Source organism: Poecilia latipinna, unplaced genomic scaffold, assembly GCF_001443285.1.
Source record: "Poecilia latipinna isolate Pla-1442-1.1 unplaced genomic scaffold, P_latipinna-1.0 Scaffold3887, whole genome shotgun sequence".
In the NCBI taxonomy this organism is placed as follows: domain Eukaryota; kingdom Metazoa; phylum Chordata; class Actinopteri; order Cyprinodontiformes; family Poeciliidae; genus Poecilia; species Poecilia latipinna.
In genome coordinates, this window is record NW_015116503.1 from 1 (window position 1) to 17,088 (window position 17,088).

The 17,088-nt window shown below is 43.3% G+C and overlaps 2 protein-coding genes and 1 long non-coding RNA gene across 3 annotated transcripts in view; 2 read left to right on the top strand and 1 right to left on the bottom strand.

Moving 5' to 3' along the window:
- Positions 1-283: 283 nt before the first annotated feature.
- LOC106941827 (ubiquitin carboxyl-terminal hydrolase 24-like) lies at positions 284-9,367 on the top strand. The gene is made up of 12 exons (XM_015024955.1): positions 284-638; positions 743-832; positions 965-1,067; positions 1,156-1,274; positions 1,361-1,474; positions 1,554-1,619; positions 1,714-1,780; positions 1,885-1,963; positions 3,217-3,292; positions 4,987-5,073; positions 5,225-5,335; positions 6,829-9,367. The coding sequence occupies exons 2-12, from the start codon at positions 791-793 to the stop codon at positions 6,889-6,891; spliced, it is 927 nt and encodes a 308-aa protein (XP_014880441.1). The 5' UTR covers positions 284-638; positions 743-790; the 3' UTR covers positions 6,892-9,367.
- Positions 9,368-11,456: 2,089 nt separating this feature from the next.
- Positions 11,457-17,088, bottom strand: part of pcsk9 (proprotein convertase subtilisin/kexin type 9) — a 15,906-nt gene continuing 10,274 nt past the window's right edge. The window contains exons 2-10 of the mRNA XM_015024954.1: positions 16,587-16,720; positions 16,347-16,488; positions 15,140-15,336; positions 14,883-15,066; positions 14,222-14,398; positions 13,978-14,126; positions 13,734-13,899; positions 12,004-12,173; positions 11,457-11,896 (exon numbers count right to left, since the gene is read on the bottom strand). Of these exons, the coding sequence (XP_014880440.1) occupies positions 11,705-11,896; positions 12,004-12,173; positions 13,734-13,899; positions 13,978-14,126; positions 14,222-14,398; positions 14,883-15,066; positions 15,140-15,336; positions 16,347-16,488; positions 16,587-16,709 (1,500 nt within the window). The 5' untranslated portion in view covers positions 16,710-16,720 and the 3' untranslated portion in view covers positions 11,457-11,704. The remainder of the gene's footprint in view (positions 11,897-12,003; positions 12,174-13,733; positions 13,900-13,977; positions 14,127-14,221; positions 14,399-14,882; positions 15,067-15,139; positions 15,337-16,346; positions 16,489-16,586; positions 16,721-17,088) is intronic.
- LOC106941828 (uncharacterized) lies at positions 15,279-16,271 on the top strand. The gene is made up of 2 exons (XR_001423467.1): positions 15,279-15,365; positions 15,675-16,271. It is a non-coding gene; the product is annotated as an uncharacterized LOC106941828 (long non-coding RNA).

Here is a 17,088-nt window from a genome sequence, read left to right on the forward strand (position 1 = left end):
GCTCAACAGAATGCGAAATCCTCACTCTGTCTGCATCTGGAGTCGGAATGTAGCATTGGCGTCTCAAAATCACTCGCGCGTGCGTGGCTCTCGCCTCCTAGATGCCAATTGGCCGAAACAACAGAGCCGGTCTCTGGAATGTAAACATCCGGAGCCGGAGGGACAGTTTCCTGAAACACGGGGGGTTTGTAGAGAAGAGCGTCAGGGGTTTGACCGTCCCGCCTTGTAATCATGGGGTGATTGTTTTATTCACATGCGCGATTGGCTGCTGAGCATCGCATGTTGAGGCGCCGGGAACGCCTTCTGGCAAACGGTGCCAGATTCTGGAATGCGTCCTCAAGGCCAAAAGCAGTAAAACAGAAAGAAGGAAGGGAAAAAAAAAAAAAAAAAAGAAGGGATTTCTGGCTGATTGCTGACGTCTCTGCTGCAGGGTTTGCCTGCTGGAGTGCAGCGTTCGGGAGGTGAGGACGGTGGTGGCGTCCGTCCTGGAGAAAACTCTGGAGAGCGCACTGCACTTCGGAGACCCGGGCCTGGACAGCCTGACCGACGCCTTGCTGTCGCTGCTGGACAAAGACGTTCCTGAGAACGTGAAAAACTGTGCCCAGTACTTCAACCTCTTCAGTAACTTTACCCAGAGGGTAAATCTTTACTGCTGCGTGAACTTTGAAAATATAAATGAGATAAAAATAAAAAATGAAAATGAGGTCCTCGCAGAGCGTTTTAAAAGTTCCTGTCTGTTCAGGGTTGCGGCCCCTGCCAGCTGCTGTTGAAGCACTCAGCCTACCGTCGGATGCTCATCTTCCTGTTGGGACCCAACAGGCAAAACAACCAGGTATAATTATCGTTGGTATTTCGGTTCTAAAATATTATGATTTTTGACTTCTGCTGCTGAGCGGCGGAAGCTCTGTAAAATGTTCGGTTCAGGGTTGCAGGCGTCCTAAGTTGGCTCTTGTCGTTCTTCCAGAACCGGCGGTGGAGTCCGGCTCAGGCCCGGGAGTTCCTCCACCTCCACAGCAGCCTGGCGCTCATGACGCTGCACTCTGACCTCAGCCCCCAGCGGACCCTCGGTGAGCCACCTTCTGGTTTTCAAATCTCTACCTTCCTTCGTCTCTCGTCGGACGGTCGGTTTTAATTCGTTTCGCTCCCCCTCCGTAGCTCCTGGGGGATCCAAGCTGCCAGCGAGTAGCGTCCACTCCTCCGGCCCGCTCCTCCCACTGCACTCGGACATTCTCGCCTCTCTCTTCACTCCGGAGGGACAGCCTTACCTTCTCGAGGTTAACAAATCATCTTTGACTTTGCTGAATCGATCCAGAAAGTGTGAAGCTCTCTTGACTGATGCGCTGCCGTCTTTCCCCTCCAGGTGATGTTTGCGATGCGCGAGCTGTCGGGGCCGCTGTCTCTTCTGATAGAAATGGTCACCTACTGCTCATACTGCAATGAGGGCTTTTCGCTGGGAGTGCTGCAGCTACTCAAGGTACGCAATCTTTACAGAAAAAAAAAAAAAAAAATCTGACGCCAATTTAGTAAATATTGACATAAAACCTTTAAAACAGAGTCAGATGGAGACGGCTCCGCCTCACGAGCTGAAGAACGTTTTCCAGATGCTGCAGGAGATACTGGTGAGCGTCACTCTCGTCACTCTCGTCACTCTCATCACTCTCGTCGCCGTTTGGTTGTCGTCCGCGTTAACCTCCAGCTAATCCTTCATCTCAGGTTGTTGAAGACCCTCTGCAGTCCCAGAGGCTCAAGTACGCCTTTGAGTCGGACAATGGCCTGTTAGGTAAGGAGGGCCGGTCCTAATCGTTGTCATTTACTGGTTTAACGTTACGACAGAAAGCATCGTAGCTTGTGAGGAAAAACTAACGCAACGCTGTCGCCTCTCAGCTTTGATGCACCAGAGCAACAATGTGGACAGCAGGCGCTGCTACCAGTGTGTGAAGTTCCTGGTCACACTAGCTCAGAAGTGAGTATGCAGAGGTTCAAGCTGATTATTATAGTTAGACAGGTGTCCTCTTTTTACAAAAAAAAAAAAAAAAAAAAGTTTAAAGACAATAGGGTAAAATTGGTAGTAGCATTCAAGTAGCATGATTTTTTTTTTTTTTTTGCTTGTAAGGAATTAGTTATTTTCCTGTGCACAGCAGCGGCTGATGGGAGCGCTACTCAACGCTTTGCAATAGAGCTGGAACAATCTATTGTATTAATAGTGATGGAATTGATTTATCAAAATAATCGACAACTGATTTAGTCATGAATTAAATATTTACAGGAGTATACAGACGCTAAAATATGCCATTTTCTGACAAAAAAAGCCAACACTAAGAACAGTAATTAAGCCAAAACTGTACAAAAAACATAAATATGTTCTACCATATTTACCATAGTTTTAGCTCATTTAAATATGTCAAATTCTCCTATTGATCACCTCCAGTTATTTATCACTTTATTGAAAAAAAAAAAGTCTATTCTCACAAGGTTTATTTAAGTATTATTTATTCAGCTGCAGGTGCATCCTGTGATGCGTTATTGCATTTTAGCCTATAAAATGTTTTATTTTCTTATTTAGAAAAAATATTAAATTATTTCTTTATTGCATTTTTTTGTTTGTTTGTTTACATATTTTTAATGGTGCATAAAATGAGATTAGGTGGTTAAATGAAAACTCTGCAGAACTTTGTGTTGCATATAGTGCGCGGTTCTTCCTCTGGCCTCATTAAAAATGACCTAAAACAATTTTAAGAGGCGTGAAGCCATAACTTTTTACAATGTCTGCACATCTTCATAAGTGTAACCAGCCACTGCTTTACTGTAGTGTTAAATAAACAGCATCCATCACGTCTATTGGCTCCATGATCGTCATCCTCCATCTTGTTTTGCTACATTAACATTAGCGTTAGCTCGTACTGAAAAAGAATCAAAATGAACCAGTGGAGGAAAAAAGTATCCACAATTGAATGAATAATGCTTTTCATTAAGTCACTAATGTCATGTTTTTTTGACGAAGAAGTTCATGGATTGTTATTATTATTATTGTTAAGTGTTTTTCAAGAAGTTCCTACAGAAACAGACCCACAGCATCACAGATCCTCCACCGTAGTTAACAGTACTTTTCCACATATTTAATCAGATCTTCCTTTACTACTTGTTACTTGTCTTGAATTATTTTATATGATACTGTATCTGAGTGTCCATTTGTTTTTTTTGTTTTTTTTTGCACAGGTGTCCTCCAGCCAAAGATTACTTCAAAGATTTGTCTGGCCACTGGAGCTGGGCCGTGCAGTGGTTGCAGAAAAAGGCAGGCTTGTTGAATCATTCTTACAGAAACGTACAATAATAGGAGCTTTTTTTTTTTTTTTTTTATTGCTCTGTTGGAATCTCTTCCATTTGTTGTGGTTTTATTCGAAGCAAACAGGAACCGAGAGGAAACTTTTACCTTAAACCAGTTGCTCCAACTCCAACTTTTGACTGATTCCTGCAGATTAAACGTCCAAATCGAAGTTTTTCTTCCCCGATCTTAAATCATTTCAGATTAGGCGAATTAAAATAACTCATAGCAACGCATCATCCAACAAGAATCTTTATCTTTAAAGATATATCTGACTCAACAGGAGCGTTTGCTTTAGTTCTGGCCAAACATTGGCATGTTTCTCTCTGTTTTGATGTGACTTATTGATGATTCATCCTATAACGAGGTAAAGCGCGGATGCAGTTAATCGCTCCTTCTGCTTCAGACTGTTGGCGCTTTGCTTCGACAGTCATAAAATGCAGTGATTAGTTTTTCAGCGTGAGCAGAGCATTAAGGAGCTGCTGCAGTCGCTCTTATGCTGTGAACTTGATTGTGACGCATAAAAAAGGCTTGGAGTTAAAGCAGAAAACCGGAGTTCATATAAACAAAGAGTGATGCATCGACTATAAAAAAAAGTTTTGCAAGACATAAACTGCAAAGACTGGTGGAGATGGTTGGAAAATGACTTCACGTCCTGATGGATTTAAAATAAGAATAAATTGCATCTTTGGAGTGGGAGAGTTTTCCTCGACCTTGATGAGCAGCAGGAATCGGGTCGGGTCAGGAGGTTCTGGTACTGATCATTTTAAATATTAGTATAAAAATGTAAACGGGGTCCTCAGATTTCAATAACGTCCTTGAAAGTGCTTGATGCTCAAACTCCAGAGTTTTGTAATAAAGCCTAATTTTGGAAAGTGTTATTTATAGTAGAAGCCAGATATTTAAAGATAATAAAATACTTTTTTCTTCACTGTCTAAAGTTAAATCAGACCAAACTTCTCTTGTTTTTGGATAGATAGAATCACCAAATTTATGGCTCAATGACAGTAAACCGATCTGGAGCATCTTTTTATTTTTTTTAATTTTTTTTCTTGAACCAGTCAGATGTACACAGAGAAAATGTCAAAACATAAAACTTTGTTATATTTTACTTTATCTTGTAGAATACAATCGCAAGATATTATAACAATCATAAATTATATAACAGTGAATAGAAACTATCTTTTTTTTAGTTAATTTGAATTGTTTTCATCTCCAAAATGTGGTTCTGAAAAAGTTTGAAAATTTACCATAAAAATCCTAGAAATGTGCTTTAATTATACTGTGGGAAAAGTGTATAAACCCCATTTAAAACATTTTATTTTAGTTTTTTATATCTTAGTTTGACTTTTGTCTAAAAGCGGTCATTTTAGATGTTTTTTTTTTTTGTTTTGTTTTGTTTTGTTTTTTTTTTTGGACTTGTCTATATTCCAGTACTTGTTTCTTAGTCATATCTATCATCTCAGTGTGATCCACAATTTAGATAAACATCCAGCAGCTGCTAATTTGCCACAACGTTGAGCATCGTGCTGCGTTTAGGTCCCACGTGTTCGCCTTTTCCGTTGAGATGATTTCTCCTTTAGCTGAAATGAAGCAGTTTTGTGTGTGAGAGAAAGAGGAAGATGTAGGAAATGTATGAAATCCTTTTCTTTTGCTCGCTGCAGATGACTGAACATTACTGGACTCCCCAGAGTAACGTCTCCAATGAGACGTCCACCAATAAAACCTTCCAGCGCACCATTTCTGCACAGGTACTCACACGCATGAACGTACAAAACCTCATCAGCAGTCACACCTGCTCTTCTGCTGCCTTGTCAAACCCACGTCTGTTTCTGTCTGTGTGTGTGTGTGTGTGTGTGTGTGTGTGTGTGTGTGTGTGTGTGTGTGTCTTAACACCTGCAGGACACCTTGGCCTACGCCACGGCATTGTTAAACGAGAAGGAGCAGTCTGGCAGCAGCAACGGCTCCGACGGCAGCCCGGCGAATGAAAACGCAGAGCGCAGCCTCCGACAGGTAGTCATCATCATCATCATCATCATCATCAACAACCCTGCCGGCTGCTCAGAGCAGCAGGGCTCTGAAAATGACTCATGCTGTGACAGCGGCTCACATTCAGCTCACACAGCCAGGAAGAAGAGGGGAAACAAAGGAATAAAAATGGCTGAGCTCACTGGCTTCAGTGGAGAGATTAGAGGAGGCAGATTGTTTCCTCCTACGGTTGTTATTAGCCGTGGACTGGAAGCCGTTTTCTTTCTTCTGACTCTTGTCAGCATGCCTACACAGGATCGTCGGGAGGTTTCTTTGTCTTCTTCTTTTGGTATGAAAAGAACACACAATGAGTGGGTTGGATTGAAATTATAATCCTGGTGTCACTGCCTAGCTCATGGAGGCTTTATAATTGTTTTTCAGTTCTTGCCTTCAGAAATAGAAAAACGTATCCGCGCTCCTGGAAGTTTTTAAGTTTTATTGGGGTTTGACGTGAAAGCGACACAAAGCAGTGCACTGATGTGAAGTGGAAGGAACGCGTCGGGTGATTTTCAAAGGCAACTCGTCGCTGAGCCTGACACGGATAATTAATTGCATGATCGATTAAAATGAGCTCAATAATTTCCGTCCTGATGAGTCACGATTTTTGAAGGGCAGTTTTATTTACAGAGACTACAGAATCCGTTTTACTTGTGGTTTTTGGTTGGTGGGGTTTTTATTTCCGTTTTATTTTTTTGTTGTTGTCTTTTAATTTGAATATTTGACATGTTTTGTTCAAGATTAGAGTTTATTAGTCTGAGAGGGCAAACTTGCATTATTATGCTATGGTTAATGTATTACTAGAAAATGGCCTCGAAACAATATTATCATTTATCGCAAAACTTTCTGGGACGATTTATCGTCTGGTGAAATTTATTGTAATAGGCCTTGTAGTTGCGTTATTATGCCATTGTTCATATATTACTTGAAAATTGTCTCAAAATAACAATATTATCCTTTTATCGCAATAATTTCTGGGGCTTTTCATTGTCTGGTAGAATTTTTTAGTGTGTCAGACCTCGTTGCACTTTAATTAGAATTAGAGTAAAGCGGATTTTCAGGTCATGCCACAACACTACAATTCTTGGCTGTAAATTTGTGAGATGTTACAGACAACCCTTAATCAACCTGCTCTTCATGAGATTGTCATACAACAAGAGTATGACAGAGGCTTATTCAGTATCGCTGTAAAACAGACTGCTACAGGAAATCCTTCCTGCCCAGAACTACTAGCATCACTTTGAAAAACCTGAGATAATGAGCTACAGCATTTTAATTTTGTGATAAACTATTTTTTAAATTTAAATTAAACATTTCAAGATTCTACCTCACTGTCAGGTTCTACTTCAATCAGTTTCTACAGAACTCCAATAAAATATTTTAAAGTTGCAGCTGCAGAAATGAACAAATAAAACGTATGAATGCTTTATCGAGACAAGTTCTGTGAATACGTTACATTTCTGCCTCCTTCTCTCCCGCAGGGCTCAGAGTCTCCCATGATGCTCGGCGATTCAAAGAGCGATCTAGAAGACGTGGACTCTTAACTCCTCTGGCTGGCGGGATGACTCCGGCGGCGGGGCGGCGTCACAGGCTCCAGGCGGCCGGGTCGGAACGGCCTGTGCTGTACCTCTGATTGGACAGGACTCTCGGAACTCCACAGGAAGCCAATCAGGACACTTTTATCTCGGTCGCCAGGGCAACCAAGCAGCTGCAAATAAATCATGAATTACTTCCTGGCCAAGGCGACAAATTATCATTAAAACGGGGCACCACAGCAATCGAGTCGGGAAAATCGCGCTCACGGATAACTTCAGTTTATCCTTTTTTTTTTTTTTCTTTTTTCTTTTTTTTTTATAAATTCACTCGTAATGACGTGGAGTTGGAGGACGGGCTCGGGTGGTGTTTTAACGACGTTCTGCTCATGTTTGCCAATGTATTTTTTTTTTATTGTTTTTGCGACGGGCTTTACTCACGTTGTAATTAAGATTTTTTTTTTCCATATGTGTAATTTTCAGTGTAAGATAGTATTTTAAAGTCTTCTCCTCCACAGCCATGCAAAATGAAGGAGGCGTCCGCTGGCGCTGCTCTAGAGCGCGCGCCCAGAGGAACTCACAGGCGCGCGCTTGTACAGAAACACCTCCACACTCACGAGCTCCTGGGAGGACGGGGCGGGTGGGGTTCAGTATGCACTTTATAGTCCAAGCCCAGGCTATTGTGATGTACAGCAGCACGGGTCAGTTCCTCCAGAGCCACTTAGCGCAATTCTCTTCTTCTGCTTTTTTTTTTTTCTCGGTTTTAACAATGTTTGCAGTGCCACTTACTCAAGCCGCTCTCCCTGTGACTGGACCTTTGACCCCGGAGCCACAGGGGACCCCTGTGCGTGTCAGGATCAGGACAGATCTCAAACTACCAGTGCCATAGTCAGCACTCACCCCAACCCCTCACATTTTGTATTTTTCTCTGCCCGGGACAGGGAGCCTCATGTGCCGATTTTTATTTAAATTTTTTTTTTTTTTTTTTTCCATCACTACGTTTTTCATTTTTTCTTTTGGTTTTGGATCTTCAGCCTTATGCAACCTGATCTGGACAGGCCACTGGTGCCGACTGAAGGGGAAGCTCAGGAGCACTTTTTTTTTATTTTTTTATGTTTTACTGTTTTTGCTTTCAGGTGCCAATGGGTTACACATCCACAAACACACACATGCACAAGAAGAATGACTCATTCAGTTCGCTCACATATATGCACATCAGTCCTTTTCACTTCGTCGTTACCAATGCTCTGGTGGCTTTCTTGTTTTGTTTTTCCTTTTGCTTTGCCTTTCTTCGTCTGTCTGCCTTTCTAAACACTCACATGTAGCTTCTAGTGTTCACACTGCGTTACCTTCATCCTCCACCTCCCCCATCCCCCAATCATCGGGAGTCTTAAAGTGCCTTATTCTCCCGATGTACACGCCACCCTCACATGCTCAGTCAACGCCTTGCTTCATGCGCGTCTCCTGTAGGAGCGCTACAGGGCTCGCTTCATCTCCACACCTGTCCCAGTCCGAACAGGGAAAGTTCACCTCTGTGTGTCGTGATAAAGGATATTTGTGAATGTAGCTGACGGAGGGGGGGGAGGAGGTGGTGTACACAGGGTTCCGGTGATGGTAAAAAAAAAAAAAAAAAAAAAAGAAAAAATTTAAAAAAAAAATGCTGCTTCTTTTCACTCTGTTCCCAGGCAGTAGAAACTGGCGTAGTTTAGAGGAACACCTTTCCACTCAGCTAGCTTAGCAGGTCAGCTATCAGCTTTAACAGGTCAATGTTTACAGTGTGAGGACCCCACGGTATGAGGCAGCCAGGCAAACTGACATTTCTGTTGAACTCACCGATGCTCCTCTGCGGCCTAAAAGGGGAGGAAAACGCAGCTCGCGCCCCCACCACCCCTCCCTCCTCTCGGTCTCATTAGTTGTGAATGTCACGGCGTGCTTCTCCGGCACGGTTTGCATGTGTGGTGGTGAAAGTTTGTGCTTTTTTTTTTTTTTTTTTTTTTTCCCCCTCCTTCTTCATCTTCAGCGTGACGGAACAAAAAAATCAGCCCCCCGTGTTGTTTGCTGTGTGATTCGGTATCATTAGCACTTAGTGGCACGAGCGAGGCCGCTCCGACTGCGCGGCTCGTTCGCGAGGAAGCTGCGTTTGCGGTATTGTGCCAAGCGACAGCGTGGTCATGGCAACGCGGGCTGCGCCCTGCTGAGGAGTGAGTCTCGGGCCTCCTCTACACCAACACAACTATTTAAAGACAGGGCAGGTGGTTTGGAGACAAAGTCTTTTGTTTTATTGTGGGGATGCAGGGAGGGACGAGCAAGTGCGTGGGGTTGGGACTTGGCATCCATACGGGTTTTTTACTGTGTTTTCGATTTTGAGAGAGTTCACTTCCGACAACGCAGCAATCTGTAACGCATGTTAAAACTCGATTTTAATTTGTACATCAGAGTTTGATTAAGGGGAAATTTGATATAAAATAAACTGGAATGCACAACCTTTTGTAAACATAGTTTTCGTGCATGTCTGCACAACGACCTGATTCTTCATCTGATGATCGTGGAAGAAACGACGCTCAAGGTTTTATGCCTGAAGACACAAAGAGATCCTCTAAAAAGTTATGAAATTATCCAAATCTAACATCAAGTGTTCAAAACTATCCCATACTTTCCTCTCATTTTAGGCAGAAGCAACTATTCATTGGTTTGTACACTAAAGCAGACTTTTGTGCACCTACATCTGCTTTTAATTAAAACTTTTCAAATAAACACTGAACACAATCATGTTGTTATTGCTGAAAACAGATTAAATCCTTTTCAGTTTCCTTAAATTGAGCCCAAAAGAAATAAATGTGTAACGTGATTGGCTTGGTGTCGATAAGGAAAACATGCAAAACATCTTTGACGTTTTGGATCTACAATGGTTTACACATTAATTTCCTACACTATTTTTTTTTTTTTCATTATTAAAAATACAATAAATTTACAACGAAATTTAAAAATAAATGGAAGTGTTGTGGCCTATTTAAAGTCCACACCTCAGCTCTATTGAAATGTTTCGTAACCTGCCATCTGTTCTCCTAATAAATCAAACTCCAGAAATCTCACCACCGATGATTATTAGAAGACATGTAACCAAAAAGGTAAAATTACTCCAGCTGACTTTCTTGTAAACAGTTAAACATCCAGACTTGATTTCATTTCAGTTTTCAAACTCTAAAGACCATTCCTGTGTTTTATATCAGAACCTGTGACAAAGTGACATCTTGTCAGTAGCATTTTTTCCCGGCTCCCAACGCGAGAACCGAATACATAAAAGGAAAACGAACATCACAGCGGCGGCGATGACAATCAATCAATCAGTGCAACCGTCTGATGGAGCCGTGATCAAGACCCTGCTGAGTCACATCTGGAAACCAACACCGCTGGATTCAGGTGGCACCGATTCCTCCTGCAGCTAATGTTGAGTTTCATGTTGCACCGTGGGAGGGGGAAAAAAACTGCAATTATGGATTGTTTGGCAGATTTTTCTCAGAACCTTTCTTTTGTTCGTTAGCCTGAATTTTGGTTTCCAAAACTTCTGAATCACCCAGAAGAGTTCAGGAACAATCAAAGTAAAGACGTTTGGCCGATGCTACGCTGTCACTCAGACCTACAGGCACAAACCAACCAAAAAAGGTGAGTTAAAGGGGAAGTATTATGAAACATTAACTTTTGGAGCTTTACATCATGTTATGATGTTATTCCCTCGTCAAAAACATATCTGGAGAGTCGCTTTGATTCTTTTTTGCATGTTTGAGAAATCATTTAGTCTCCCATGGCAACCTTTCAGCTGTGCAAAGCGTCTGGGTGGACCTAGCTCCGCCTTTGAGGACGGAGCTCCTCAGAGGTGACCCCCACTCAGCTCCTTCAGACTAGCCAGCAGCAATAAGCAAACACCTGGTGGAGCTACTTCTCAATGCAACGTTGGTAAAAAAAAAAAAAAAACTTAAGTAAATTGTATTATTATCAAATATTATACTTTTATAATGTTCTTGCTTTATGTACTCTTATTTGTTTAGTCATAGCTTTTAAGAAATGTTCCTGTATTGTTAATCGCTCTGATTTCCTTTCTCAGAGGGCCTCTCTGAAGAAGAGCAGTGACAGCAGCTCTTTACAGAACGCCCTGCTTTTTGACCTGTTAGCTGTAAAACCTTCGCCGTGAAGACATACAACTTGCTCTGTTTGACCCTGGGTCAGGAACTGGATAATCTAGTGCAAGATAGATTGTGTTGTTAGTTAGTGATAATCATTGGCGCTGTAACTGTGTGATGAAGTGTTTTTTTCCCCCTCCCTTTAGAGTTACAGCACTCTCTGTGATTAGGGATCCTAAATACAATAAAAAGTGAGGGGCAGGCAAATGTGCTTTCAGAACGGTAGGACATTTGTAACTGAAAGCACATCTCTGTCTGTTCTCCTCGCGAGTATTCAGAATCTCTGCCACTCTTGTCTTTCCTGCGTTTATTTAACAGGCGTCAACTCTGACAAAAACATTGTTAAAAGGTTAATAAGTGTCATGTGCTGTGTTGGGCACGGACAGACTGTACGTCAGGTACATCATGATTGTTTATTATGCTTGTTCAGTACAAAGATACAAAAAAATATCAGGATATATTTATTCTTTAAACCTGTATCTCCCAGACGGTTTGAAGACGGCTAACAAGACAATGTGGAGCACGTTTCGACTTGATCATATGGCTGTAATCGACAGCTTTGCAGAAGTTTACACTTTACGGTAGGTGCATTAAAGTGTCTCCACGGGGTGAAGGAGCTCAGAGAGAAGACGGATGACACACTGTGATCAGTTAGGAGTTGGAGCAGGGGGGTCTGGCGGTGTGACACGGCAGCAGACGGCTACGCCCGCCGCCTCCGCGTCCCCCACGCGGCGGATCCGGCAGCCGCTGCCCTCAGGCACTGACCCGACGACGGCAGAGCCCTTGGAGACGGCGCTGCAGTCTGTCACAGTCCAGCCCGAGGGACAGGACACCTCAACCTGCGAGAAGAAATCCAGGACACCCGAGGGGTTAAAGAGGCATCTGGGGGCGGACGGGGGGAGAGGGAGGGAGAGGATCGTTACATTTCTCCAGATTAATAAAACACCTGGTCTTTGTCAGACGACGTGGTTTCCAGCAGACGGCACTGAAGAGACGGAGCGTGGCAGCAGACTGCGTGCGACGTGACTCCGTCCTTCACCGAGCAACTCCTCCCGGCGCCGCCGCGATGAGGACGGGAGTCGGATGAGATCTCGGCCACGGACCAACTGGTGCACCCTGAGGAGAAAGAAGAGCATTAAAAGGATGGAGCCCATTTTCCTCCCAGAAATCATCTGGAAAGAAAAACCAAAACAAACAATTCGGTCTGAGATTAAAAACCATTGGAGGATACTGGCATGACATTTGAAGCCTCCTTTTTACACTTCATACAGCTGGCATTTATCCTGCCCAGGAGTGTGTGTGTGTGTTTTTTCTCTCCTTTGACTGATTACCATGGTAACATAATTGACCTAGAAGCTGCTGTGTATTGCAAATTGAAAAGCTTCCACATATATCTGAGGAGCATGTTTCACTGTGTGGCTCTTTCTGTCTGGTTCACGTCGTAACGGTTTGATTTGACTGCAGTGTGTTTCGTCGCCTCGCTATAGTCACACAGTAACTGGGAAAAAAAAAATCATCCTTGAACTTCCCTGCATTTTGTCTTACTGCAAACACAAACCTCAGCCAGTGTCATTGGGGTTTTGTGTGATTGACCAACACAAAGTAGCGTGTAAATGTGCAGTAGAAGCAAAAAAAAAAAGTTTTCCAAATGAAAATCTTAAATGTGTGGCTTGCATTTATATTCGTCTTCAGATCTGTGAGCAGCAATTTGTTGGGATTTAGGTTTGCCACTATGTCATATCAACATACTTTATTACTTTATACTCACCATATTTTTACTAATTCTGCTGGAAAATGAATCTCTCACCAAGTTTTTTTTTTTTTACCATTTCCTTCTCATTAGAGTTGCTCTATGTTTAGCTAAATCCACCTGCAGAAGAAAAGTATCTCCACACGCTGGTGTTATCTGTAGCTTTTTTCTCTACACATGGCATCTTGCATGCCGATCAAAAGGTTCAATTTTGGTTTCACCTTCTTCTGTGTCCTCTACATGGTTTGTAGCAAACTGCAACCAGACTTCGGACAGTTCTAATTATGCCCGACTCTACCAACAAAGTATTTTTTTTGTTTGTTTGTTTTTGTTTATTGTAACCAGTAGCAGCTGATTGGCATCCACAAAGCTCAACTGTGACCCCAAATCCTCCAAAAATTGCACTGCAAAAACACAAAGTATTACCAGGTATTTTTGGTAGCTTCAAATGCAAATATCGTAAGACAACGCTAACTTAAAAGTAACTTTTCAGCGAGAAATATGAGCTTGGTTTAAGTCAATAATTCCTTGTTATAATGAAGTAATCTGCCAGTAGAGTAAAACATTTTAACGTCTTGTTCCACTAGCACATTTTTTAAACATTTTTTCATCATTATTAAGGAATTACTAATTAAAACAAACTCCTACAACTTGATGAAAAGTTACTTGTGAGCTAGTAAGATATTTGCATTAGAAATTAGACCAAAATACTTGGTAAGATCTTGTGTTTTTGCAGTGGAAAGCCATGCATTTTTTTCCGCAAATAATTTAGAGCTATATTGGTCTATCTTAGAAAAATTAGAAACATGAAAATCACTTCGTGCCAGTGACAAAACCCCCCAAAACGTTTTGCTTGCTATCACTTGGCCTGAAGAAAGGCCGATTTGCTTGTTGCTAGTCTGCCGCTGGCTGGTCATGCTCCTTACCTGTGAGGTGGTGCTGTGGGCCCGCACACTGAGCGTCCCGCCCGGGCCCGGGGCTCGCGTGGGCGCGGCACTGCAGACCACCCACCACACAGCAGCGGGCCACTGCGAACACCCCGTTGCCTGTCAGCCCATTGTAGGCGACGCACTCCATGCGTCCGTTGCTCTCCTGCGAGACCAAGGAGACGCGGCTTCAACCCGCTGCGTCCGTGGAGTTTCTGTCAGTTTGGGTTGCGAGTGAACTCACAGTGAGCGTTTCTCCCACGCGGGCGCCGTCAGGAGCGTAGCTGCTGCAGCCCATCATTTCCTCCCCGACGCAACAGCGGCTCACGGCCGTGTCCGCACTCGACAGGCCTGACCTTTCTGACCACACTGAGCGGCACAGGAGCTCGCCACCTGCACGGGGAAATAGGACAAACCTGGTCTCAGTTGCACAAGTTGGGGGGACAGTGGGGAGAACTGTGCAAAGCTGAGGTCGGGAAGTCACTAACTTGGTGTTGGGTTGTTGGCGGGAGGCATGGCTGCCACCAGGTTTGGAGTTGTGAGACGATGCGTTTCAGACAGGGACAGGAAGTTAATTGTGTTGCTAACGGAGTAATGCAGCATCACCTGCAGGACCTGCACCGGGGAGGCAATCTGATTGGAGGACAGGATCACAGCTGCTATACCTACACACACAAAAACAGACCAAAGTAGAGGTGTGCCATACTGTAGACAGGGCCCGTATCGCCCATAACGATACTGATACCGATACTTTTTTTTATTAAAGATTGATATATCATCAAATGACTGACATTTAGTTGTTTTCATGTTTTGTTTTTGTTCTCTGTCCAAACTCTGTCCCAGGCTTGAACAAAATAATTCAAATTTTGTATCCACAAAATACTTTAATAACATATAAAGATCTAAATAAACTGCAGAAAATATAATTTTTTGAGGTAGAGCTGAGAAACTACAATCCAAAAATAAAAAATCTGAAGATGTAATCTGAACCAAATTATCAATTTTACCATGCTAATATCGATCCGATACTAATACCGACTTGGCATTGATATATTGATATTGTTTGATTGATCCGCCCATCTCCAGACCAAAATATAAAACATTATAACTCGGTTGTCTGTCATAGCGGCTGTTTGTGTCGAGGCCCACCGGCAGCGTGAGCGGCGGCCTGCGACGTCCCGCTCTGTGAGGTGAAGCAGGTGCTGCAGTCGCTGCTGGCGCTAACGATGTCATCACCGGGCGCAAACAGATCAACGCAGCGGCCGAAGTTGGTGCCCCCTGCTCCTTGCGACATGAGCTGGTCCTCAGAGTTCACAGCCCCTACAGTGATGACCTGCACAGACGGATGGGGGTTAGAGGTCACGATCCGGCCTGTGCCTGCTCCATTAAGCGTGTTCCCCTTCGACCTCAGGTTCTGAAGCGGGCGAATAGAGGCAAGCGTCTTCTCTGTAGTTCCCCGCGGCAGCGACGACGGCGGCTCCGTGGGCCACCGTCTCTCTGCACGCTGCATTCAGCGACCGGCTGAAGCCGCCGATGAAGGGCAGCAAGACAACCGCCACGTCCACGGGGCGCGCCAGCAAGGTCGCTCGGATAAACTCCAGCCCTGAACAGAAAGCGAAAAGACCAACAAAGGTGAGTCCAGGTCCACTTCTTTAACTTTTTCATGTCACAACCACAAAGTACAGTGTGGCGTTTTATTAGGATTTTCATGTTTGATTGTTTGTGGAATATTTTGCTGCAGTTACAGCAGATTGGTCTTAACTGTGTGTTTACCAACTGAAACTTTACCCATTCGGTTTTGGAAAAAAGCTCAAGCTCAGTCGGATCGGACAGATAACATTTATGTCCGGACTTGGACTGGACCATTCTAATACATGAATACGATTTGATCTAAACTTTTTAAATTGTGAGTGGTCTCAAGTCTTTTGTCACCTTTGGCAGGTTTTCTTCCTTGTATTTCACTCCATCCATCATCCATTCAACTCCGACCAACTTCTCGTCAGACCGGAGAGAAATCACATGTGGTGTATCCCAAGGTTCAGTACTAGGGCCCCTCCTATTTTATATCTAAATACTCTTGCTAGCTCCGTTTTGAACAAGTAATAAGAAACCATAACTATAATGCAGATGGTACATGTCTCTACATTATGTTGTCACCAGGTGAACCCTTTCAAATACTGAACAGAAGAAATCAAACAGAAGGGGAAAAAGGAAAAAGGTGAAAGAGAAAAAAAAGAAATGCATGTTTTACCATGGGAATGGTGTGCTAGAGGTTTGGTGCTGAGTTAATTTTCCCTTTGAACATGGTGTGTTACCAAAACCAGATCACTTCTGGTCTCATCTAATCCGCGCTCTTTCTTCCTCCAATATTTTCTAATAAAACTACCCAACTGTATTTAGGAGGTTAAAATAAAGGGGCTGAATACAAAATGTATGCCACACTTTTCAGATTTTTGAAAGTTGCAACAAACTTTAGAAAATATCCACCATTTAAAACGCATTGAGGTTGTCTGGTTGTAACTCGAAATAACTTTGAAATAAAAAATAAAAAAGAAGAAGAAGTTATCTTTTTAGATGCGATCCTGTCTGGTTCTAACAGTGAAGCCACCCGACCTGCCAGAGCTCCGGAGACGGTTCCTTTCCCCTGACAGTTCAGCACACGGACCAGGTTAACGCCTGCACCTCGAGCAACACCCGAATCCGATCCGGTCACCACACCAGCCAAATGTGTGCCGTGACCGTCACACTGACTGGCCTGCAAGAAGGAGGAGAAGAAGAAGGAGAAGAAGCTGAGCATGGCAGCGGGGCGGAGGTCAGTGTGAAGGCTTTGTTGATGAGCTGCTGTTAACAAACCTGCCTATGAACTCTGACCCCGTCCTCCTCAGGAACGTTATTAAAGTCTGTGATGAGAACTCGTCCTTCAACCTCTCTGTGGGAGCTCTGCACGCTGCCATCCATCAGGTACACCTCCGCCATCTCTCCATCATCTGTAGAGGACGACACGTGAAGAAGGCGGGTTGAGTTAAAGCAGCGGTGTATGCAGATAGACGACGACAGAGCTGGAGGACAGACGGACGATTTAACTCTACGGTGGACATAAATTAGTCTAGTCTAGTCTTTTTTTTCCATAAATTAGCTTGGTTCTTGTGATTTAAAAAAAATTAATTTCTTTTTTGTGGCTTTTAAGCTGAAAACAAGGATAAATGAAAACTTAGCTGAAATAATATAGTTAAGAGTGCGCGCACACACACACACACACACACACACCATGTTAAATAAGAATCAGTTCCGACCTTCCACCGTTAAAGTGCCTCTGATTAACCCTAATTGAGGTTTTCCTGATATTTTCTTCAGT

Excerpts from the sequence above, each read along its gene's own strand:
- LOC106941827 (XM_015024955.1), top strand. The coding sequence starts at position 791 with ATGCTCATCTTCCTGTTGGGACCCAACAGGCAAAACAACCAG. Across the intron at positions 1,620-1,713 it reads AGATGCTGCAGGAGATACTG|GTTGTTGAAGACCCTCTGCA; the intron begins GTGAGCGTCACT and ends CCTTCATCTCAG. Across the intron at positions 3,293-4,986 it reads TGCAGTGGTTGCAGAAAAAG|ATGACTGAACATTACTGGAC; the intron begins GCAGGCTTGTTG and ends TGCTCGCTGCAG.